The sequence below is a fragment of the Pituophis catenifer genome, unplaced genomic scaffold (genome assembly GCF_029215685.1).
Source record: "Pituophis catenifer annectens isolate HBS135680 unplaced genomic scaffold, rPitCat1.0.hap2 SCAF_12, whole genome shotgun sequence".
In the NCBI taxonomy this organism is placed as follows: Eukaryota; Metazoa; Chordata; class Lepidosauria; order Squamata; family Colubridae; genus Pituophis; species Pituophis catenifer.
In genome coordinates this window covers 22,650,757-22,676,686 of record NW_027256892.1, presented here as the reverse complement: position 1 = coordinate 22,676,686, position 25,930 = coordinate 22,650,757, and the positions used below count along the sequence as shown (strand labels likewise).

The following is a 25,930-nucleotide window of genomic DNA, read 5'->3' as shown; positions in this document are numbered from 1 at the left end:
TCCTTCCCCTGGAGTGGGGTGGGAATGGAGATTTTGCAATATCCTTCCCTCAGGAGTGGAGAGGGAATGGAGATTTTGCAATATCCTTCCCCCAGGAGTGGGGAGGGAATGGGGATTTTGCAGTATCCTTCCCCTGCCACGCCCACCAAGCCACACCTCACCCACCAAGCCACGCCCATAGAATTGGTCATAAAAAAAATTGGATTTCACCACTGGTTTAAAGAGTTATAGACAGACAATGTTTAAACACCTTTTTGCCATCTGCTTGGTCCTGTGTTAATTACTCCTGATACATCAGCGTGTATAATGAAGCTATTTGCAGGGTGCGTCTGCAAGAAAGCCTGATCCCTAGTCCCACAAAGTACAAACCCACATTCTTAATTGTTGGAAGAAATCTCCATCTGGTTCAGTTCCAAGTGGGGAGAAAGTCACTGGAAACATGGAGGCTGATTGGAAAGATGGTTTATTGACCTCATGGGTTTGAAATCCTGGGCAGCTGACCACATGGAGTGGAGAGTGAGGGGTATTTACCCTCTCTTGGGCCTTGCCCTTGAGCTTCCTATTCCTGTGGCAAGGGCATGTATTCTACTGACTGTAGTCAGACTCCCATTGTCTGAATCAAGTTTGGTTGAACCTTGGGCTGATGTATTGTCCCCAGGTGATTTCACAATGCAGTGAGCCCTGCTGCTAGATAATCCTATAATGTCCTGGAGGGTCATGTCTTAATCCTATCACCCTGGAGCTGAAGGTCTAACTGTCTTGTAGATAGGCTGACCCAGTCCTGCTGGGACTACCGTATTAGCAAAGGAGGGGGCTGCTTTCCAAGAGCAAGTTTCTCCTTTAGGGAAATATAATGTTCTGCCTTTTTAATATTTCTCAAAATATTATATTCTTCCAGGAGGGGTGGGTGCTAACTTTCTACATTCTCATACCTATAAATATTCATTCTATAAATATTGACAATCCTAGAAAATGAGCCATACATCAATGATGGCAAACTTATGGCACTCCATTGACATTGACATTGCCATCACTGATCTAGAGGCAATGTGTTTTAGTGGTTAGTCCCTCAACCTTTGCAACTTTAAAATATGTGGACTGCAACTCCCAGAATTCCTCAGCCAGCATGTGGAATCCTGGGAGTTGAAGTCCTCGTGTCTTAAAGTTGGAACACTAGGTTAGACCTACCACTTTCGGTTCAGCTTCAGAATTCTTTAGCAGCCACTCTATATCCAGACTCGCTGGTTCCAGAAGATGAAGGCGATGATGGCAGGGCAAAGTTACGTTTGCTTCGGCCACCCTTTTAAATTCGGTCTGCGCTTGTGACATCCAAGTACAACAGGAGGCTGAAAGAGAAGAAGTAAGCCAGTGAACTGATTTCTGATCTCATCAATATTGTTTTTCTAGTTTCCTTTCTGGTTGCAATATGGGCCAATATACCAAGAACCTTGCTTTGGCAGTGGGTGGGTGGGGTGAAGCAGTCATTTTTTTTAAAAAAAAGGCCTGTTTTAAGAATGATAATTTATTCATTGTTGGCTTATCGTAGTTTTTTTTTAATTAACTTCTTTTGGTCATAGCCAGCAATGTGGAGAAGTAGTAAAGAACCAGAAATTAATCAGTACTCTTTCACTTTGTTGTGTATAGTTGGTGTTGTAGGAAATCCCCCTTCCCAGATTAAATATTCTTTATTCTTAATATTAAGAGAGGCAGGATGTAATATTTCCCCAAAGGAGAAATGGAGAAACATGTTCTTAAAGGCAGAAAGCAGCCCTCAGTCTTTCTTAATAGCCTCAAGTCTTTAGAGATGGAGATTTGTATCCATTCAGGAAGACTGGGCCAATCTATTCATAAACAAAACTCAGAGAAGGTTGAAGGCTGATGGGATTAAAATCTACACTCCCACCCAAATTCTAAGGAGAGGACATGACCTTTAGGACATAATAGAATTAAACCACCACCATTGAAATAGAAAAAGACACAAGTCTCACTACATTGCACAACACCCCTGGAGCATCTCAAACACAAAACCCCAGAAACCTATAAAGATCCATCCACTCACTCAGCCATTTTGTCAGCCACCCCAGAAACATTGCTACTGTCACTGAAGTTTCTAGAAACCAAATAAACCTCCTTTCCTTGCACTCAGTCTCCATTTTATTTCCAGCGCTTTTCTCCCAGCTTGGAACCGGACTGGATTTTTCTTCCAACAGTGTGATTGGGATCTAATTGTTCGTAATTGTTGTTGTTGTTTAATGAATAGTTTCACTCCTGGTTCTTTTTTTTTTTTTTTTTTTTTTTGAAAACATGCAATGGGAAACGGACTAAATCCTAACTTAAAAGGCATGCAGAAAATCTCTCTTTTGGGAGGAGCATTAACAAAAACAACAATGTATATACTGCTTTACCCGATGCTCAATGATTAATGATGCATATGTGTTTTGTTTACCCAAATAAACAGTACATCCTTTGAGTGCATTAATGTAATAACGTGTTAGCAGATTTGTATTCAGATATACAGCATTAAGGGTGCAGCTCTGTCTCAAGTTTGTTTGCATTTCCAAAGCAAACACATATTACATCGATGGGGAAGTCACAATTTTAGTCTTTAGAGTCAAGTATTCTGGAAGAATGAGAAAAATAAAATACCCGTACTTGGAATTACCTTTGAATATTGAGTTACTTTTGGATATTTCTGTCTTGATCCCAGCAATATTTATCTCCTTCTCCTTTCTTTGCTCTATAACACCCCCTCCTGGAGAAGGGCTAAATAACTTCTCAAGTCCTGAGTATATCTTTAGAATAGAATAACAGAGTTGGAAGGGACCTTGGAGGTCTTCTAGTCCAACTCCCTGCTTAGGCAAGAAACTCTACACCACTTCAGACAAATGGTTATCCAACATCTTCTTAAAAACTTCCAGTGTTGGAGCATTCACAACTTCTGGAGGCAAGTTGTTCCAGTGATTAATTGTTCTCACTGTCAGGAAATCTCTCCTTAGTTCTAAGTTGCTTGTCTCCTTGATTAGTTTCCACCCATTGCTTCTTCTCCTGCCCTCAGGTGCTTTGGATAAAAGCTTGACTCCCTCTTCTTTGTGGCAGCCCTTGAGATATTGGAACACTGCTATCATGTCTCCCCTAGTCCTTCTTTTCATTAAACTAGACATTCCCAGTTCCTGCAACTGTTCATATGTTTTAGCCTCCAGTCCCCTAATCATCCTGGTTGCTCTTCTCTGCACTCTTTCTAGAGTCTCCACACCAGTATTCTAGGTGTGGTCTTACTAAGGCTTTATAGAGTGGTATTAGTATCTCCCTTGATCTTGATATCATCAAAATAAACTACTTGAAGGAAACATGGCTGCTCTTAATTCCTACTCACCAAAAGAGAAGCTTCTCTAAAAATGAATAGTATCAAGGAAGTAGCGCCTACCCAGTATACACATTTTTTTTTTTGCTTCTATACTTAGGATTGCAATATGTGCATAAAAAAGGGCTGCTTTTTTAAATTTGCTAAAGTTGGTAGCTAAGCAATGCAGTCCATATTCTCCAGTGATCTGAGCCTTACTTTTCCCACTGGGATTTCTTGCCTTTGAAAACAAAGCACTGTTTACATAGTTACCTCTCTCTATGAAAATGGAAATCAATAACAACATATTTTTTTTTTAAAAAAGACATGATGAACACAATTAGTGAGTTGCACCGCAAGAGGGCAGAATTTACTCAAAGAACAATATCAAGCCAAGCGTTTGAACTGATGATAACTTTTGGAATTATTATTATTTTTTATTTTGGAGTTAGTTGTACATGGCTGGAAATTCTTAAATCTAAGAAGCAGACAAAAGTGCGACTTCTCCCTTTTTAAATTTTTTCCCCGTGGCTATATGAAAAAAAATTAATGGAATGGAATAGAAGAGTCGGAAGGGACCTTGGAGGTCTTCTAGTCAACCACCAGTGTTGGCTCACCCACAACATCTGGAGGCAAGTCGTTCCACTGATTCATTGCTCCAACTGTCCTACCGCCGCTTCATAAACGGAGCCCGTAGGACACGGGGTGGATTTTGCACTATATTTGCACCAAAAGAATTGGCTAGACCATTCTGTCATCTCCTCCATCCATCCTGCCTGATTCTGCACATCTGCTTTGTGTTTTCTTTGGCTCGGAACAAAGAAGAGAGGCTAGAGGTCACCTCGTCTCAAGGGTCGCCGATGTTTTTGAACCAGGCAGGCTCGGTCCCACAAGCATGATGCCTGCAGCCATTTGCTCTTAGCCGCTCTTCCGTTTCAGGAATTTGGTGGAGAGGCAGAAGTGTCTGGGCTGAAAAGTAGTTCATGCCTGTCAGATCCCAGTGGGACTGGCTAACAGGGCTCATAGCAAAGAGGTTGGCCAAGTCAAGCTGTATAAATCTAGTGCTTTGGAGGCCCAGCTTGATTTGACTCTTACGTGTTTTTGATAAAGCTTTTAGGAGGCTCCCTTAGATTTGGATGGGTGTGTGTGTGTGTATGTGTGTGTATGTGTGTGTCGGGGGGGGGGGGAAGGTGGTGGATTCCCCTCCTCCCCTTCTTTTGCTCTTTCAGAGGATAAGAAGCAGCTGGAATCTGTATGATGAAAGCATGAATAAAAGTCGAGTCAAACTGCAGAAGGCAAAAATAAAGCTGAATGGAGGATTTACACAGAAATGCCGCATCATCAGAAAACAAAGTCAGCCCTTTAAGAATCTGATAATTGCTGAGCTGTGCCCGAAATGTAGACGATCGTCAGAAGGTGTGTAGGTGGAAAAAATGTGTGAATTGTATCCTGGATACTTGTTGTAGAAAGCCCAGGAAATATAAAAAGAAAATGTGTGTGTTACGTTCATTTTTTTAAACTTTTGGTAGTACCGTTCCATGCATAGGATATCATTGCATCCTGATATTTGGTGGCTGAAATTTTGTAGCAAATTTGCCATTTTTTAAAAAAGAGAACTCTGGAAGATAAAGTACATGAATTGCTACCCTTATCTTCGTCTGAAAAGTTGCCTGAAATTGTGTTACTAAAATGCAGTCACTTTAACAGCAAAGAATTGGCTGCAGAACATTGGGCTTTAGATAGGATAGGATAGGATAGGATAGGATAGGATAGGATAGGATAGGATAGGATAGGATAGGATAGGATAAGGTAGAATAAGGTAAGATAGAATAAGGTAAGAATAACAAGATAAGATAGAATAAAATAAGATAAGGTAGAATAAGTTAAGGTAGAATAAGAGAAGAGAAGAGAATAAGATAAGATAAGATAGAATAAGAAGATAAGGTAAGAGAATAAGAGAAGAGAATAAGATAAGATAAGTCTAAGATAAGATAGACTAAGATAAGATAGGATAGAATAAGGTAGGATAGAATAAAGATGATAAGATAAGATAAGATAAGATAAGATAAGATAGAATAATAAGATAGAATAATAGAATAAAATAGAATATCATCGGGCTCCAGCTACCAGCCCTGGACGACATCTTCAAATCTCGCTGTTTGAAGAAGTTGCATAACATTCTCAGAGACTCTTCCCATCCTGCTTACAATCTTTTTGGACTGTTGCCTTCTGGCAGAAGATATAGAACAATGAAAACTCGGACCACACGTTTTCTGAATAGTTTTTATCCCAGAGCTATAATTGCACTCAACAATGAACTAAAGGGCCACCATCAGTGAGCTGTTGGACAGCATTACTTGGTCTGCTGTGTGGATGTTTGGGTGGTTTAGGGGTGGGGAATTGTGGTGGGTGGGAGGATGTTTGGAAATTGTTATGTGTGTTGGACCTGGTCTTTGGGTGTTAAGTGAATTTCGTTGTATGGATATACACATCCATAATATGTATATAGAATAAGATAAGATAGAATAAGATAGGATAGGATAGGATAGGATAGGATAGGATAGGATAGGATAGGATAAAGATAACTCTATTGTCATTTTTTTTTACTGTGAGCACACTGCCCACATTAAAAATGAAATTCTATTGCCTGCTCTCAAGAGAAAGTCTACATCTTCCCAAACACATACATAACACACATATACACGTGCTACATACATACATAAATATATGCCTGCACCCATACACACATATATATTAATCACTGTCCATTTTGAATACACAGCGGAAAGAGGAAACTTGAGAGTTCACAAGGTTGACGCTATTTGGAACAAAACTGTGACTGAATCTGGATGTTCTGCTTTGGATAAGTCTGTCTTTAATCATTTCTGAAGGCCTTTCACAATAGGAACGGAAACGGCTTTCTTCCCTGAAATTTCCTACAAACTCTTCCAAAAGTTTGAAAAGTGAACGTCGGTCTCTTCCGATGAAAAAAAAAAAGGATCATAACCTCCTATGATTTTCTGGGAGCTAAAGAGACAATTATGATCCTCAAGCATTCACACAATGCCAGGGGTGGGATTCGCCCGAACCGGATGCTAATTTTACATCTGGTTCACTGAACTGGTAGTTGCGTAGTTGCGGACTGGTTATCCACGCCAATGTTTTGTGTAGGTGGTGTCTTAGAGAAGGAACCCCTATCTCTAGTTGCGGTCCATGAGCACCGAAATTCAAGCCCCTTTTGGACTGAAATGGTGGAGAGTATCCGACGAGCATAGATGAAAAGGGAAAATGGAAGATTTTTTTTTTTTTTTTTTTACAGAGACGATCAGCACAAAGTGGGAGTGAGTGCAGTGTCTATCAGTTACGTCAGGATGTATTGCTAGTGAAAGATGGCAGATGGAAGAAATCTGGAGACTAAAAGCAAGATGATAACTTCCCAGCCTACTCTGTCTTCGCCTTTTAACGGTTCGCTGAATGTTCATCTTTCAAACCTTGTCATGTCCTCCTTTCCTGTGTCGCCTGGCAGGAAAATCTCTCCGGTGTTGTTGTAACATGCTGAATAATTCAGTTGGCAATTAAGAGCTCCTCTCTTCAAATCGACACAAGGAATTTGGTACTGCAGGAAAAAAAAAACCCCGAAAAAAGCCAACCCCAAAAGCCAACCACCAGCAAATGAACAAAACTCAGCTCTGCTATTTTGAGAACGTTGGTGCAACAAGAGCTTTTCCAAAAATGTTGGTCTTTACGGTTGACTCATCTTCCACAGAATTGATGTCTCTGAATGTCATCTAAAGAGAGTGTTAGATACACTAAACCTCACTATGGGATCAGATGAAGCTTTCGGGAGAGATAGAAGAGAGAGGAATGGACCCAATGGAAACTTTCGGTGGGAGTAGAAGAGAACAAGAAGATCTCCCTTCTGGACCACATCACAAGTGACACCATTCGACAGCATTTTGGTGTGGCACCAATTACAGAGAACATGAGAGAAGGACGGCATCGCTGGTATGGACACGTCCAGAGAGCAGCACCTTCCACTGTGGCCAAGACTGCCTACCAACTAGAAGTCAATGGCCGGTGACCTCGCGGGCTTCCAAAATAGAGATGGCAAGACACCATCGACAAATATGCAAGCCACGGGACTGCATGCTTTGATCATGCAGAGTGGAGTTGAATGATCCGAAAAGTGGATACGCAAAAGCGGGAATATATGAAGGAGGAGGAGGAGGAGGAGGAGAAAAAGAAGAAGAAGAAATAAATAAATAAATAATTTTATTTCTATACCGCCCTTCTCCCGAAGGACTCAGGGCAGTGTACAGCCTATTAAAACACAAAGACAAACATCAGTTAAAAAATAATTAAAATTATTACATAATTTCGGCTCAGATTTAAAAACCCAAAATTTAAAACCCAATTTAAAAAATCGTTACATTGATAGCCCGGCTTGGCGGAACAGCAGGGTCTTGAGGGCACAGCGAAATACACGGAGGTCAGAGATCTTATGCATTTCCCGGGGCAGTTCATTCCACAGGGCAGGGGCTCCCACAGAAAGAAGAAGAAGAAGAAGAAGAAGAAGAAGAAGAAGAAGAAGAAGAAGAAGAAGAAGAAGAAGAAGAAGAAGAAGAAGAAGAAGAAGAGGAGGAGGAGGAGGAGGAGGAGGAGGAGGAGGAGGAGGAGGAGGAGGAGGAGGAGGAGAAAAAGAAAAAAGAAAGAAGAAGAAGAAGAAGAAGAAGAGGAGGAGGGGGAGGAGGAGGAGAAGAAGAAGAGGAGGAGGAGGAGTAGGAGGAGGAGTAGGAGGAGAAAAAGAAAAAAGAAAGAAGAAGAAGAAGAAGAGGAGGAGAAGGAGGAGGAGGGGGAGGAGGAGAAGGAGGAGAAGAAGAAGAAGAAGAGGAGGAGGAGGAGGAGGAGGAGAAGAAGAAGAGGAGGAGGAGGAGGGGGAGGAGGAGGAGGAGAAGAAGGAGGAGGAGGAGGAGGAGTGGAAAAATTGCAGACTACAGGAACTCTACTCAGGTGACCCTGAGGACACAGATAAACCTCCAGGTGCTTCAATGACCCTCTAAAAGGATGCAAATGACCAGCTGTCTGCAAGGAGTATAAATCCTTCCCTTCCCCACCATCCAGTCAGAGCTGAAGAAGCTCCTTGGATGAGAAGCGAAACGTCTTCAAAAGAAAAAACAAGAAAGTCCAGTTGCCTCCTGAAAAAGCACCTTTGGGACGAAGGTCAGTGTTTTTAGGTTTCTCCTAACTGAATCTGCTCCTGGCAAGGCCCAACCTCGAAGAATCAAATACCTCTATCCCATTTTTTAAAAAAATTATTTATCTGCTGGATGAAGAACAGCTGCTTTTAGGGATAGATGCAGTAAACTGATTTCTTAATTTAAAGGAATGTTTTGAAACAAGGAATAGGACCAGATGTTTCTTGAAATCTGTCTGGAATGTGAATTGCATCCCCTGGACAATGCGGTCGACAACATTTTGGGATGGGGGTTTTTTGTATGTGTGGTTTCCATGCAAAGAGATGCTACTGGAAGAAGGCAAGATCTGGACAAACAACAACATCTTCAGCTGGCATTTATGGGGTCCTTTTTTTTTTTTTTTTTAATTTGATTTATATGCCGCCCTTCTCCGAAGGCTCAGGGCGGCTTACAATGCGCTAAGCCAGTGTTTCCCAAAGTGTGGTACGCGTACCCCCAGGGGTACGGGAAGAGTTTGGTGGGGGTACGCGTTGCACCGGAGTTTGGTGGGGATCACGTGGGAATATCCACTGCACCGTGCTTAGCTGCGCCCACAGAACAAGGAAAGAAATAGGCGCGTATCGCAGTTTTTACACGGGAACTGGGGCCATCGTACATTGTATCGCAACTCATTATGGCGGGAACTTCTGCGCATCCTTCGCGCAGCTCGGGTTCGGCCATTTTTAAACTGCGGGAACATTAACAGTTGACGTTGAGCCGCGGAGCTGTTTAAACGCCGGAGAATTGCAGTGTTATCTAAGTTTCCCAAAGTGTGGTACGCGTACCCCCAGGGGTACCATATGTTTTTTATGAGGGGTACTCAGCGTTACGAAAATTATAGAAGGGGTACACATATGTCAAAAGTTTGGGAAACACTGCGCTAAGCAATAGCCTTCATCCTTTTGTATATTTATACAAAGTCAGTTTATTGCCCCCACAACTGGGTCCTCAATTTACCTACCTTAGAAAGGATGGAAGGCTGAGTCAACCTTGAGCCTGGGGAGATTCGAACCTGCAGTAATTGCAGGCAGCTGGTCTTAATAACAGGTTGCTTTAGACCACTGTACTACCAAGGGTCCTAAAGGGATATTGAGCTATGTCTGAGGAGATCTTTTTCCATGGATATCTAGAACCACATCTGGAAATGACCTCGGTCATTTTGTGTTTCTTTTATTCAAATAACTTGCTTATTGCACGACCTCTTGCTTCCCTTGAAAGTAACAGATTAACAGAGTTGGACGGGACCTTGTAGGTCATCTAGTCCAACCCTCCACCCAAGCAGGAGACCCTACACCATTTCTGACAGATGGCAGTCCAATCTCTTCTTAAAAGCCTCCAATGATGAAGCTCCCACAACTTCCGAAGGCAACTTCTGTTCCATTGGTTGATTGTTCTCACTGTCAGAAAATTTCTCCTTATTTTCACGTTGAATCTCTCCTTCATCAGTTTCCACCCATTATTCTTTGTCTGGCCTTCAAATGCCTTGGAAAATAGCTTGATCCCTTTTCTCTCTGTGGCAGCCCCTCAAATATTGGAAGACTGCTATTCTGTCTCCCCTGGTCCTTCTCTTCACTAGACTAGCCATGCCCAGTTCCTGCAACCGTCTATCGTATGTTTTAATCTCCAGTCCCCTAATCATCTTGGTTGCTCTTCTCTGCACTCTTTCTAGAGTCTCAACATCTTTTTTATAGTGTGGTGACCAAAACTGGATGCAGTACTCTAGGTGTGGTCTTACTAAGGCTTTATAGAGTGGTATTAGTACCTCCCTTGATCTTGATTGTATCCCTCTGTTAATTCTTCTCTGTTAAAAAGCAGAACTTCTCCTGTTCCATATCTATGGTGGAAAGTCACGTAATTGTAGCAAACAGTAAGCATCTTTTCCTGCCCATCAAAGGGTTCTTGGACTCCCATTTACCATGGCTTAAGTCAACCTGCTGTTGCAGAGACCTTTGACACCATCTTGAGGTCAATGGACAACTTGAGATCAATAGACAACTTGAAGAAAAAGATGCCCTGGCTGAGATCCACGAAGAAATCTGATAAGTGAATGCAATGTTTCAAACATGCTAAGTCAAAATGAATGTTATTGCATGTGGCCTAATAAATATCATCAGCCGCTAATTAGATGTGAAAAGGCCAGCTATTTTATAAAGGGGCACTGACCATGAAGACTGGAGGGAGCGTGCATGAGAGTTAGCCTAGGAGGAAGTTTTTATTCCGCCTAAAAAAAATAAATATATCTGAATTGCTCCTTGTGGATCTTGGAAACTGAACGTTTGGAGTAGAAGTCATCGCTATCATAATTTTGTTATTGATGGCTTTGGGTCTGGATAAGAATCTCTCTCTCTCTCTTTTTTTTTTTTTTTGGTCCAACAGATGAAATCTATACGCGTAACAACGACATAACTCAATATGACAAGTTGGCTCTGAATTGTTTCCAAGATAAACCAGTACTACCCAAGAAAGAAATTGGTTGAAATCTTGACTGCATCATTTGTTCAACTGACAGGGGCAAAAAGAAGGATCAGATACAGATTAACAGAGTTGGAAGGGACCTTGTAGGTCATCTAGGTCACCCCTCCGCCCAAGCAGGAGACCCTACACCAGAGGTGGGTTTCAACAGGTTCTGACCAGTTCTGAAGAACCAGTAGCGGAAATTTTGAGTAGTTCAGAGAACCGGAAATAAAAATTCTGACTGGCCCCGCCCCCATCGATTCGCTGCCTCCCGAGTCCCAGCTGATCAAGAGGAAATGGGGATTTTGCAGTATCCTTCCCCTGGAGTGGGGTGGGAATGGAGATTTTACAGTATCCTTCCCCTGCCACGCCCACCAAGCCATGCCACACCCACCAAACCACGCCCACAGAACCGGTAGTAAAAAAAATTGAAACCCACACCATTTCTGACAGATGGCAGTCCCGTCTCTTCTTGAAAGCTTCCAGGGATGGTAAATTAATTAACAGATTAACAGACTTGGAAGGGACCTTGTAGGTCATCTATTCCAACCCCCCACCCACCCACTCCAGCAGGAGACCCTACACCATTTCTGACAGAGAGCAGCCCAGTCTCTTCTTGAAAGCTTCCAGGGTCGAAGTTCTCACAACTTCTGAAGGCAACTTCTCTTCCATTGGATGTTTTTACCATTCAGAAACCTTGGTGACAGGCTGACCAACTCCAAGCAGTTTCGTACTGAAATGGCCAATCTTTTTTTGTTTTGGTTTCTTTTTAACTGGGATATTTTATTAGCGAAGAAAGGCCATGCCTGTCCAATTTATGTCATTGGACAAAATTACAGAGTAATTTTGAGATATGCCTTTGCAGTAAAATTCTAGATTTAGTGAACAACCTCGCTTAACAGAAGGCTCCTTACCGTATTTTTCGGAGTATAAGATGTACCAGAGTATAAGACGCAGCTTAGTTTTTGGGGAGGAAAATAGGAAAAAAAAGTCTGGTTGGCTTCAGCACATTAGTTTGCTGGTTTTTATCCCCTGCTTAGGGATAAAAAACAGCTTCTATGGCATAGAAGAGAGAAGCAATGAGAAAAGCAGGCAAACCATGGAGATCGTATCACGTGCTAGCTAGGGCTGAACAAAAGCTTCAGAGTCCAGCTGAAGAGTCGGAGGGAGCAGGCAAAAGCTTCACTGAAAAAAAAGCTTCTAAAGAACAGCTGAGAGTCGGAGGGAGCAGGCAAAAGCTTCACTGAAAACTTCTAAAGAACAGCTGAGAGTTGGAGGGAGCAGGCAAAAGCTTCACTGAAAAAAAAAAGCTTCTAAAGAACAGCTGAGAGTTGGAGGGAGCAGGCAAAAGCTTCACTGAAAACTTCTAAAGAACAGCTGAGAGTCGGAGGGAGCAGGCAAAAGCTTCACTGAAAAAAAAGCTTCTAAAGAACAGCTGAGAGTCGGAGGGAGCAGGCAAAAGCTTCACTGAAAAAAAAAGCTTCTAAAGAACAGCTGAGAGTCGGAGGGAGCAGGCAAAAGCCTCACTGAAAAAAAAGCTTCTAAAGAACAGCTGAGAGTCGGAGGGAGCAGGCAAAAGCTTCACTGAAAAAAAAAGCTTCTAAAGAACAGCTGAGAGTCGGAGGGACCAGGCAAAAGCTTCACTGAAAAAAAAAAGCTTCTAAAGAACAGCTGAGAGTCGGAGGGAGCAGGCAAAGCCGGAAGATCACTCGCTAGGGCTGAAAAAAAAGCTTCAAAAAAGCTACATTCGGAGTATAAGATGCACCCAAATTTTCAGCCTCTTTTAGGAGGGGAAAAAAGTGTGTCTTATACTCTGAAAAATATGGTAATTTAGTAGTATCTATTAAATGGGAGTGGAGGCCAAAAGAAAAAAAGTCATTCCTTTGGGTCCAAAGTACTTTAAACCAATGCCTGTTAAACACAGGGCTTACTATACTGTAAACCGATGATCTGCCTAGCAGTTCTATATAAACATTTTTCATCGTGCTATTCAGTTGACCTAACATAAATCTAGGGCTGTTTGAAATTTTTGAAAAGCGTATTTGGTGCCAGATTAACACTTGGGAAGGGTGTGTTATAGGGACGCAGTGGCTCAGTGGCTAAGTCGCTGAGCTTGTCGATCAGAAAGGTCGGCAGTTCAGCGGTTCGAATCCCTAGTGCCGTGTAACGGGGTGAGCTCCCGTTACTTGTCCCAGCTTCTGCCAACCTAGCAGTTTGAAAGCACATAAAAAATGCAAGTAGAAAAATAGGGACCCCCTTTCGTGGGAAGGTAACAGTGTTCCGTGCGCCTTTGGCGTTGAGTCATGCCGGCCACATGACCACGGAGATGTCTTTGGACAGCGCTGGCTCTTCAGCTTTGAAACGGAGATGAGCACCGCCCCCTAGAGTCGGGAATGACTAGCAGTTATGTGCGAGGGGGACCTTTACCTTTAGGGTGTGTTATGCAATTCTGCTCTTTTCTTTCTTGGGAGTATGTTTTTCCTCTTACTGCCTGTATCCAGTGGTGGTATTCAGCTGATTCAGACTGGTTCAAGCAAACCGGTAGTGGTGACCTGCAGATGGGCTGGCCCATCCGCCCTGGCTCTAAGCTGTCCTATTTAGCCATGCTTTCTAAGCCACGTACAAGCGTGTAAGCTGCGTGTGCGAGCAAAGTGCATGCACAGAAAGCTACACGCATGTGTGGAAGGTGCACACCTGAGCGAAGCATGCGTGCACGTGCGTGCAGTGATTCGGCAGTAAAATTATGTGAAATCCACCTCTGCCTGTATCTCTATTCATACCCTTTCTGGTTGTTATTATACTTACTGCACTTTTCGGAGTATAAGACGCACCTTTTTCCCCCCTAAAAGGGGGTGAAAATTTAGGTGCGTCTTATACACCGAATGTAGCCCCGCCCACCCACTGGCCCCCAATCTTTGGCCTCTGCCTCCCAGCAGTTACCTCCTTGCAAGCAAACAGCAAGAAGAAACAGCTCCTTTCAGCTTCAGCACAGCCTAATTAGCACAAGTTGATTAGATCGGCCTCCCGACTCTCAGCTGATTTGCTCTCGGCTGTTTTGTGTGGCCTCTGCTGCTTGCTGCAAAGAGGTAAATTGCTGAGCAGATTTTTTTTTCCTTTTTCCTCAAGCTATGCTGAAAACGAAAATGAAAGTTAAGCAGGCTGTTTGCTGTTTGCTGCAACGAGGCAAAACTGCTCAGAGGCAGAGGCAGATTTCTTTTTCTTCTTTTCCTCACCAAAAAAGGTAAATGTGTTTTATAATCCGGTACGTCTTATACTCCGAAAAATACGGTATGGCGCTCATTTGTCTTCTCCTATTTTGAATGATTTTAATCTCACTGTTGACTAATCTTTGGGCTAAAAAGACAAATTTTGCGAATCCTTTAACTTTGTTCATTGTAAAAAGCCCTCGGTTTTGACTAATGACTTTTGACCAATTTTTGTTCCAGCCAGATTTTCCTGATGAACTACCCTTCAATTTTTTTTTCCTCTCTCCCTGTGTGTGCTTTGGAGTCAGTTTTGACTTCCGGTGAGTGACTGGCCTGCAGTTTTCTTGGAAAAGTTTTCAGAAGAGGTTTTGCCTTCTTTTTCCTAGAAGAGGGAGAGCGAGCGAGCGAGCGAGAGACTGGCCCAAACTCATCTAGCTGCCTTTGTGCGCAAAACAGGAAGAGAACTCTTGTGTAGCTTCTTCTCTGGTAATATCACACTACTAACCAGAGCATACAAAACCTTTGCTAGACCAATTCTTGAATACAGCTCATCTGTCTGGAACCCACACTACATATCGGACATTAATACAATTGAACGTGTCCAGAAATATTTCACAAGAAGAGTCCTCCACACCTCTGCTCGCAACAAAATCCCTTATGCCACCAGGCTTGAAATTCTGGGCTTAGAAAACTTAGAACTACGCTGCTTTCGGTATGACCTAAGCGTAGCTCATATTATCTCCTACAATGTCCTACCTGTCAATGACTACTTCAGCTTCACCCACAACAATACACGAGCACACAATAGATACAAACTTAAAGTGAATCGCTCCAAACTCGATTGCAGAAAAGCTGACTTCAGCAACAGAGTGGTCAATGCCTGGCATGCACCACCTAACTCTGTGGTTTCATCCCCAAAACCCTCAAATTTTAACCTAAGACTGTCTACTGTTGACCTCACCCCATTCCTAAGAGGTCTGTAAGGGGTGTGCATGAGTCCCTGTCCTAATGTTTCCTCTATTTCTATCTATTTTATGTATCCAATCCATCTTTATACTTATTACCTAATATGTTCTTGACAAACAAACAAACAAACAAACAAATAAAAACTAGCACTCACCATCTCCTGGTGATTGGCCAAAAGTCACCCACATAGCTTTCCTGCCTAAGGTGGAACTAGAACTCACAGTCTCCTAGTGATTGGCCCAAAGTTACCCAGCTGACTTTCATGCCTAAAGCAGGACTAGAACTAGCTGTAACTGTGAGAGGGATCTTGGAGTCTTAGTGGACAACCAATTAAATTTGAGTTAACAGTGTGCGGCGGCAGCCAAAAAAGCCAATGCAATCCTAAATTGTATTAACAGAGGGATGCAATCAAGATCAAGGGAGGTATTAATACCATTCTATAAAGCCTTAGTAAGACCACACCTAGAGTACGGCATCCAATTTTGGTCACCATACTATAAAAAAGATGTTAAGATTCTAGAAAGAGTGCAGAGAAGAGCAACCAGGATGATTAGAAGACTGGAGGCTAAAACATACGATGAACAGTTGCAGGAACTGGGCATAGCTAGTCCAGTGAAGAGAAGAGAAGGACCAGGGGAGGCATGATAGCAGTCTTCCAATATTTGAGGGGCTACCACAGAGAGGAGGGGGTCAAGCTACTTTCCAAAGCACCTGAAGGCCAGACAAGGAATAATGGATGGAAACTGATCAAGGGGAGATTCAACCTGGAAATAAGGAGAAATTTCCTGATGGTGAGAACAATCAACCGATGGAACAGAAGTTGCCTTCTGAAGTTGTGGGAGCTTCATCACTGGAGGCTTTCAAGAAGAAACTGGACTGCCATCTGTCAGAAATGGTGTAAGGTCTCCTGCTTGGGCGGGCGGGTTGGACTAGATGACCTACAAGATCCCTTCCAACTCTGTTAATCTGTAATGGGAACTCACTGTCTACCAATTTCTACCTGGTGCCCTCACTGCTACAACAAACTGGCTGTCCCATGAGCTTAGCTGTTTAGAAAACTCCATGTGTGGGATGCTTCGGATTTGGTGACTGTATACTGTATACTAAATATATCTTGATTACAATTTCCTTTCATTATGAGAACAAACTGAAGTTTTGGGCAGATTTCCTTCCAAAGACGGGGCTGGACTGAGTGGAAGAGAATACCGCAAAATAAAATGAGTTGCTGGTTTAAAACATATTTGGAGGCAAACAATTCTTGAGGTTTTAGGACTTTTTTTTTTTTAAATGGTGGCATTAAATCTACCCAAAAAGTCGAACCACTTCAGACCGAAGTGTGTAGGTGGCTCTAAATTTTTATCAAATGCATCATTTCCCTTCACCAAATCCACACATCCCTCAGACAGTCAAAACAGCCCAGAATAAACTTAAGAGTTGGCTGAGTCAGGTATATTCACTCACCATCTATATACAATTTTGCACTTACAGTTGCTAAATATTTGTCAGACGGGGTACCTCTGCTTTGGTTAACTCGCTCTGGCTTTCATCAACATTCACTTAAAATTTCCTCCACCTTCCATCTTTGACAATGGCTCAGTCAGTTCCCTTCATGCATCTCTTCCCTCGGTCCACAATTCAGATTCAAGAGCGAAAACAGCTTGTATGGTGGGCAAAAGTAAGGAATGCGTTCACCCTTGAACGGAGATGGGCAACTATAGCTGTGGACTTTCAACTCCCAGAATTCCTGAGCCAGCCATGCTGTCTTTGGAATTCTAGGACAGTGATGGCTAACCTTTTTTTCCTCGGGTGCCAAAAGCATGCGTGCGTGTGCCATTGCATAATGTAATGCCCCTCCTGCATGCCACCCCCTGCGCATGTGCGTGGGAGCCCCCCACGCCTATGCATGTGACCCCGTGCATGCAACCCCTGCTCCCTCCCCACACGCATGCGTGCATGACCCCCCCTCCCCTTTGATCTCACATCCCAAATCAGTGCTGGGGGGGGGAACCCTCGCCTCCCAAAATGGCTGGGAGTGGTGGAAAAGCCTCCCAAAACGGCTGGGAGAGGAAAGAAAGCCTTGCCTCCCAAAATGGCTTGGAAGAGGGGAAAAGCCTCCCAAAATGGCTGAGAGGGGGGGGGGGGAAGCCTCACCTCCCAAAACAGCGCTGGGAGGGGAATCTCTGGAGATCTGGGAAGGCACAGGCAGCAGAAAGTGAGGAGAAAGGTAGGTCCCCCGCTCTCCCCCCCCCGGCATGCGCGCGTGTCTCCCACTTGCAGGGCAGACCCAAAAATCAGCTGGCCGGCGGGAAGCGGACACGCATGTGCAATGGAGCTGAGCTGGACGACGGCATAGGTTCGCCATCACGGTTCAAGGAGTTGGGAGCCCACGGATGTAAAGTCGCCATAGCTGCTCCTCCCTGCTCTTGAATCTGCTGCCTTTTACCTCCCTCTCAGAAATACTCCTTTAAACGTCAACGTCATCTTGACGTTGTCAATTATGTTTAATAAGGCTCCCTGATGGTTTCTTGAGCCTTGCGTTTAAGTTCCCAGGCATGTTGGCAATTAAGGCCAGGATCAGAGAACCAATTGACTTCAGCTGAAGACGTAAAATGATGCTCGGATACCTGATCATCCAGCCTTCGCTAGAAAAGAATTCACACGTCATGGACCAATTCTGTTCCACTGGCTCTCAATTTATCCCGTCCTGTTGTCTAGCCTGCATCTCCTTTCCTTGAAGTCTGGACTCATTGGTTCTGCAATCAGTGGTGGGATTCCAATCATTTAACAACCGGTTCTCTACCCTAATAACCAGCTGGGTGGGCGTGGCCATGGTGGGCATGGCCAACGGGTGTAACAGGCAGCATTCGGCCTCCTGCACCCACCTGGGAGCAAAAATGGGCCGTGGGGGGATGCACCCCACTTTGGGCCTAGTAGGCCTCCCTGCAGCTTCTTGGGAGCAAAAATGGGCCATGGGGAGGGGCTGCGCCTCACCCCCCGTGCCTCATTTTGGGCCTAGCAGGCCTCCCTGCAGCCACCTGGGAGCAAAAACAGGCTGTGGGGGGGGCTGCACCGCACCTCCCTGTGCCCCGTTTTGGGCCTAGTAGGCCTCCCTGCAGCCTCCTGGGAGCAAAAACAGGCCATGGGGGGGGGGGGGTTGCGCCACACACCCCTGTGCCCTGTTTTGGGCCTAGTAGGCCTCCCTGCACTTACCTGGGAACCAAAACAGGGCACATGGGGACTCCTGGAAGGGGTGGGTCGGAAAGGGGCGGGCCAGCCAGCAATTTAACAACCGGTTCACCTGAACTGGCCCGAACCGGCTGAATCCCACCACTCATTCTGCTTCTTCTTTGTGGAGCAATGGAGAACCCGTCCACTGGGACAATTGTGCACCATGGATAAAATTAACAACTTCTGTTGATTTCTTTAAGCAGACTTTTTTGGGGGGGTCTCTACTGCTGTTGGAAAATTATATCCAGAGGTTGGGTTCCTGCCATGTGGAAGGGAGCAAAGCCACGCCTCACACTAAGCCTCTCCTTTACACAGCTGTCGGGCTCTGTAGGGCTCATTCAAGACGGTGAGCATTAGGAGGCCCCTTTTTCTGCTTAATTAGCTGGTTTGATCCTCTGTGGAGTCAGAATCCTGTCCAACCACTTCCAATTCCAGCTTCTTTCTTGCCAACACATCTACACAAGTTCAGACACATCGGCACTCACACTTGGTGCCGGTGGTAAAAGGGGTAAAAATACGCACATCCGCCGAAAGAAACAAAAAAGGCAGCTCTTTTTTGATATAACCTATTGCATTTTTAACCTAGTGAAAATCTCAAGATGGTCACCCTGTACACTACTCTCCAAGCTAAACTTCACAGCAGGGTTGTTTCCACAAAACAAAAAAGAAACGAGCCTTGGTAGTACAGTGGTCTAAGCACCCTGTTATTAACACAGCTGCCTGCAATTACTGCAGGTTCGAATCTTGCCAGGCTCAAGGTTGACTCAGCCTTCCATCCTTTCTAAGGTAGGTAAATTGAGGACCCGGTTTGTGGGAGCAATAAGCTGACTTTGTATAAATATACAAAAAGGATGAAGGCTATTGCTTAGCGCATTGTAAGCCGCCCTGAGTCTCTGGAGAAGGGCGGCATATAAATCAAATTAAAAAAAAAAAAAAACCCAGCTCGGGATTTTAACTCAGGAATCTGTGCACAATCCTAGCCGAAGCCTTCCCAGCTGAGCGCCACTCGCCAAACTCTGTTTGTTTATGCATTTTTCTATTATGAGACACACCAGAAGAACACCCTTAAATCAACCTTATTACAGCAGAATCGGTGGGCAATCTAGAGATCATACGAAGAGGAAAACAGGCCAAGGGCCTGCATGTCCTTCGCATTCCATTTACCCTGCGGGCAATAAAAAATTTATGTTTAAAAACATTCCATCTACCCTGTGGATGCGTGCATGCAGCTTGTTTAATGTTTGAGGGAGGAAGAAAAATCTGTTCTGAGCGCTAGGTATAAGCATAATATTTTTATGCGTTTAATGAGATCGAGTATAGGATGAAAAAAAAGAAAAATCCGGTTTGGGCAGGAAAGGATCTGGGTGATCCCAAGAGCAAGATGAGACAGCAATGGAAAGGATTTGTGAAAATGGCAAATTCTGCCTTGGGGTGCATTCATAGAAGCACAGAGTTAGCTGAAGGGAAATAATTCCACTTTAATCTGCCCTGGTGAGACTCCATTTGGAAAAAAAAATCTGTCTGGTTTTGGGCATCACAATTAAAAAAAAAAAAAAGACCTTTAGAGTATGCTCAGAAGATGGCTACCAATGAGGATGAGGATGAATCTGCCTATCGAGATGAGATGGACCAGTTGCTTTCGTGGTGTGGAGACAATAACTTGGTCCTTAACACCAATAAGACCAAGGAGCTTATAGTGGACTACAGAAGGAATAGATCAGACGTCCAGCCCTTGCTTATCAATGGAGACCGAGTGGAGCAAGTGGCCAGTTTTAAGTTTCTGGGTGTTATCCTAAAAGAGGAGCTGACCTGGGACGCTCACATTGCAGCACTGGTCAAAAGGGCCCAGCAGAGATTATACTACCTGAGACTTCTCAGGAAACAACAACTGAATGGAAAACTGCTGATGATCTTCTACCGCTGAACCATAGAGAGTATTTTAACCTACTGCACCTGTGTATGGTTTGCCAATTGCACGGTGGCAGATAGGACAGCGCTCCAGAGGGTCAACGTCATTGCCCAGAGGATTATTGGTTGCCCTCTCCCCTCCTTGGAAGAGCTTGATAGCTCCTGCTGCCTTAAGAAAGTTCAAAGCATTCTTAAGGATCCATCTCATCCTGGGCACCCCCCCCTTTTTTTTTTTTGAACTATTACCACCTGGCAGACGGTACAGGACAATAAAAACAAAGACAAATAGGCTGAAAAACAGCTTCTATCCCAGGGCAGTAACTACATTGTTACATATCCTTACGCACGGTCATTTCATGCCCTCGTCACTTCCCGCCTGGACTATTGCAATGCTCTCTACATGGGACTCCTCTTGAGGAGCACCTGGAGGCTCCAACTGGCGCAGAGTGCGGCCGCGTGGGTGGTAATGGGAGCGACATGGCGTTCCCATGTAACACCTCTCCTGCGTGAGCTGCACTGGCTCCCGGTGGTCTTCCGGGTGCGCTTCAAGGTTTTGGTTACCACCTTTAGAGCGCTCCATGGCTTAGGACCTGGTTATCTACGGGACCGCCTGCTATCACCAATAGCCTCCCACCGGCTGGTACGCTCTCATAGAGAGGGGCTCCTCCGGGTGCCATCGGCCAAACAATGTCGACTGGCGGCCCCTAGGGGGAGAGCCTCCTCTGTGGGGGCACCTACTATCTGGAATGAGCTCCCCCCGGAGATACGGAGGATCCCGGATCTGCACACCTTCCGCCGCGCTCTCAAGACCTTTTTATTCCACCAGGCGGGCCTGGCCTAATCTTTCCCCCCTTTTTTTTAATATGAAAATTTTAATCTGTTTTTAAATGATTGGGGTGTTTTAAATCTGTCTGGGCCAAATTGTTTAATTCGGTTTTATTCTGTTTTTAAATTTTGTATTTATGTATTTTATCGGTTGGCTGTTCACCTCCCTGAGTCCTTCGGGAGTAGGGCGCTATATAAATCAAATAAAGATAAAGATAAAGATTGAATTCTACGGTATAGTGCAATATTAATGCAACATCAGGGGTTTTCAATTCAATCGCATAGAATGTGAAGGATGTGTGTTTGGGTTTTATTTTTATAGTTATAATGTACACCGAAGGTGGCGTTTAATTTCGTTGTACGAGGTGCAGTGACAATAAAGAAAACTAAACAGAACAAAGTGATGGAAGCTAAACCCAATGAGGACCCGTTGATGGATGCTGAACTTCAGAACGGATGGAAGGGAGCAGTCTTGCAATGTCTGAACGATCGGCACACAGAAGAGGGAATAGACTTACAGGTAGCCCCTTGATTTACCACCACAATTGGGATCAGGACTTTGGCCGCTAAGTGATGCAGTTAAGGGAGTCATCATCACATGACTGGATCTGATTTTATGACTATTTTTTTTTTTTACCACCGATAACCAAATCATGCGGTTGTAAAGCAAATCTGGCTCCCCCACGGATTTTGCTTTTCGGAAGCCAGCATGGAACGTCAAAATTTTGTTTTCTCTTTTATACGTATCTTGGTTTTGGACACACCCGAAGACCTTGATCTTTGAAGAGGGCTCTATTGCTTATTGTAGAACATTAGCACCCACCCCTCTCCTAGAAGAATGAAATATTCTAGGAAATATTCAAAAGGCAGACTATTATATTTTATATACCGTTTTTTTCGGAGTATAAGACACACTGGTGTATAAGACGCGCTTGTTCTGTCCCCGTCCCATACGCACACACACCAACAGACGTCCAAGAGTTAAAAACCAAACCAGCTGACAAAATCCTTTTCCTTATGATAACGGAACTTGGCAGCAACCTAGTGGCTGCCTGCCAAGAGTTTATTACTTACGAAGGGAAGAGATAACTTCTCTCCGCTTCTGGTACATCAAAGTAAAATGCTCAATAATTACAGAGTAAATCAAGTCCAAATATAATCCAGCAAAGTCTTTAGCAAAAGTCCGGCAATGCAGAATGGTGTGGAAGCTTTCAGCTTTGTTCATCACAAGGTTTGACTGGCCACCACGCTCCCTTTTATAACCTGTGGGGTGTGGTCCAGTGACTCAGCCTAATCTTGGGCACGCCTTTTCTTCTGATGCACACGCTTATCTCTGCGACGCTGGTGTGGATCCAGCCAAGACTCTTTACTCTCATCACTGTCCACCTGTGGCTGCGTGGACGTGCTTGGCCCCGGCCCTATCTCTTGCCCTTCGGCGGACACCGAAGGCATTGCCAGAGAGGAGGGTCCTGGAGAGGGAGGCCTTGCCAACTCCTCTCCTTCCCTCTCGGAGTCCTCTCCTGCTGATGACACAGGCTCAGGTAACGGAGCCACAACAGCACTTTAGTTTTTAACTTAAGAACCGGCAAATATCTGAATGTGTGTAAATTAAGAGTCTTGTTGAGAAACTGTAGATAGACATGACTTGATGGTTAAGAGTCTTGCCTTGGGTGAGATGTGCTTGGTTTCTGAAGGTACATACCTTACATAGCTCTATAGACTTGACCTAGTGCCAGTTCAATGAAACCAACATATGTACCAACAAAGATGATGAGGGGACTGGAGGCTAAAACATAAAGGTTGCTGGAACTGGGTATGTCTAGTTTAATGAAAAGAAGGACTAGGGGAGACATGATAGCAGGGTTCCAATATCTCAGGGGCTGCCACAAAGAAGAGGGAGTCAAGCTATTCTCCAAAGCACCTAAGGGCAGGACAAGAAGCAATGGGTGGAAACTCATCAAGGAGAGAAGCAACTTAGAACTAAGGAGAAATTTCCTGACAGTTGCCTCTCGAAGTTGTGAATGCTCCAATACTGGAAGTTTTTAAGAAGATGTCGGATAACCATTTGTCTGAAGTGGTGTAAGGTTTCCTGCCTAAGTAAGGGGTGGACTAGAAGACCTCCAAGGTCCCTTCCAACTCTGTTATTCTATTCTATTATGTATTCCAGACTCAAGACATCTGGATTCTGTTTCTTGAGAATTTGAAAACAGATTGTCAAAAAGGACGGGATGGATAAATATCTCCAGTGAAGCAAATAAAAATATTATTTAGGCAAGAATGGAGGGATAGTTTGAGAAAAGCATTTTGCTACTTCAAGTTGAGGTTTTTGCCATTGTTTTATCTCTTTTTTATTGAGTTATTGATTGACTTCTATATTTTATTTGCACTAAAGACAGTTTAATGCAGTAGTGCATTGTAGAGCACACAATACTTAATTTGTATAATCAGCAACAGATATTTAATAATGTATTAAAAATAACATTGATTCTCATATTACTGGGCCTTTAGCTTTTCAATGCAACAAATACAAAAATTATTAATAGACAAGGGATATTATGCACGTATAACAGTTACCTGTTCAATTATAACATGTGGCTGGATTGAAATTATTATTCCCTGGGTACATTTCAGAAACAGAAGTGGCATTATGATTTAATTTTACTTTTTTAATACTTCTTGCCACTAAATAAGAATTTAGACCCACTAAAGTCACCAATATGTTTTGGTGGGTTTTAAGATTTGAAGATTTTTCAGCGGATAATTAGAACTACAGAAAAAACAATTACTACCAACCTGCCTTCCATTGAGGACCTATACACTGCATGAGTCAAAAAGAGGGCTGTGAAAATATTTACAGACCCTCGCATCCTGGACATAAACTGTTTCGACTCCTACCCTCAAAACGACGCTATAGAGCACTGCACACCAGAACAACGACACAAGGACAGTTTTTTCCTGAACGCCATCACTGTGCCAAACAACTAATTCCCTCAACACTGTCAAACTATTCACTAAGTCTGTATTACTATTAATCTTCTCATCCTTCCTATCACCCATCTCCTCCCACTTAGGACTGTATGACTGTAACCTTGTTGCTGGTATCCTGACGATTTATATTGAGTGTTTCCTAATATGATTTGATTGCTTATTTCTTCCCTATGGCTATCATTAAGTGTTGTACCTTATGATTCTTGACGAATGTATCTTGTCTTTTTATGTACATTGAGAGCATATGCACTAAAGACAAATTCCTTGTGTGTCCAATCACACTTGGCCAATAAAAAATTCTATTCTATTCTATTCTATTCTATTCTATTCTATTCTATTCTATTCTATTCTATTCTATTCTATTCTATTCTATTCTATTCTATTCTATTCATGGGCACCAAATATCTGCTGGGGGGAGGGAGCTGGGGCTCTGAGTTTCTGTCTCCCTGAAGATTTTGATTTCTTTTTTAGGGGAAATATTTTATCCTGCCTTTTTAAAATATTCCTCAAAATATTTCATTCTTCTAGGAGAGGGGTGGGTGCTAACTTTCTACACTACCGAGCAAAAATATTTCTGGCACTGGAACCTAAACAGCTGCATGATGGGAAACTGAAGATTGTATCTGTGTGGCAGATGTGCGAACCACTGTCTCTGAGCATCTTAATTTCAGATTCTCTCCTCATCCTACATATATATTTCCCCCCCTTCAGTTTAATATATGATATGGGTTTATGGATTGCAGTAAAATTGATTTGTTGAATAAGCAACTGCCTCCTTTGCAGCCTCACATTAAAGTGGGTGTCAGCAACGTTTTGCAGAATATATATATTTTTTCAAATTCATGTAACAGTTGCAGGTACCTATAGCTTGTAGGACAATGTGACCTCTCTGGATTGATGCTTACCGCTACTGGCAGTGACAGCACAGAAAAATAAAAAGGACAATTTAAAGCAACAAGGACAATTTTTTCATGCAATTCGGTGCATTCTCAAAATAAGATGCATTGCTTCTACAAATGGTGAAAACAAGGAAATAAGAGTAGAGGAAAAATAGGAATATAGGAGAAATTTAAAGAACGAAGGTGCAACGCCCCAGCCTCCTCAACAATATCTATCAAGAGCATTTATGAAAGATGTATCTTTATTATAGACACTTTTGAATACGTCTTCTCAAAAAAATAACCGTGTCATCTGAATTTCTCTATGTGACACCACTATAACAATGTTGAGTTGTGTGGCTGAGTGTTAATTTCTTTACCTTCCAAGCTCATACGCATAAAATAAAGTGTTAATTTGAGGAGATAATTTAGCATCCCTTGGAGGTGTAATCTTGTTGCATTGCGTTAATTTGTTATGCGTTCCTTATATGATTTAGAACGAACATGGAGCAATGTAAGTCATCTAGAACTTGCAAATGGAATATTATGCAAAAGGAATTAGGTAGTACACGGGGTTTTTTTCCCCCTGTTACAAATATAGATAGGGGAATAGAATAGAATAGAATAGAATAGAATAGAATAGAATAGAATAGAATAGAATAGAATAGAATAGAATAGAATAGAATAGAATAGAATAACAGAGTTCTAATCCAACCCCCTCCTCAGGCAGGAAACCCTATACCATTTCAGACATATAGCTGTCCAATCTGTTTAAGAAGAGATCTTTAAGACGAGGTTGGACAACCATTTGTCTGAAATGGTATAGGCCCAGGGTTTCCTGCCTGAACAGGGGGTTGGACTAGAAGACCTCCAAGGTCCCTTCCAACAGTGAACCCTTTGCAG

General features: G+C 43.3%; 1 protein-coding gene across 1 annotated transcript in view; it reads right to left on the bottom strand.

Annotated features, from left to right (window-relative positions):
* CLMP (CXADR like membrane protein) overlaps positions 1 to 25,930 on the bottom strand; it is a 52,409-nt gene that overhangs the window by 10,096 nt on the left and 16,383 nt on the right. Inside the window, exon 2 of the mRNA XM_070952397.1 lies at positions 1,189 to 1,346. Coding sequence (XP_070808498.1) covers positions 1,189 to 1,346 — 158 coding nt within the window. The remainder of the gene's footprint in view (positions 1 to 1,188; positions 1,347 to 25,930) is intronic.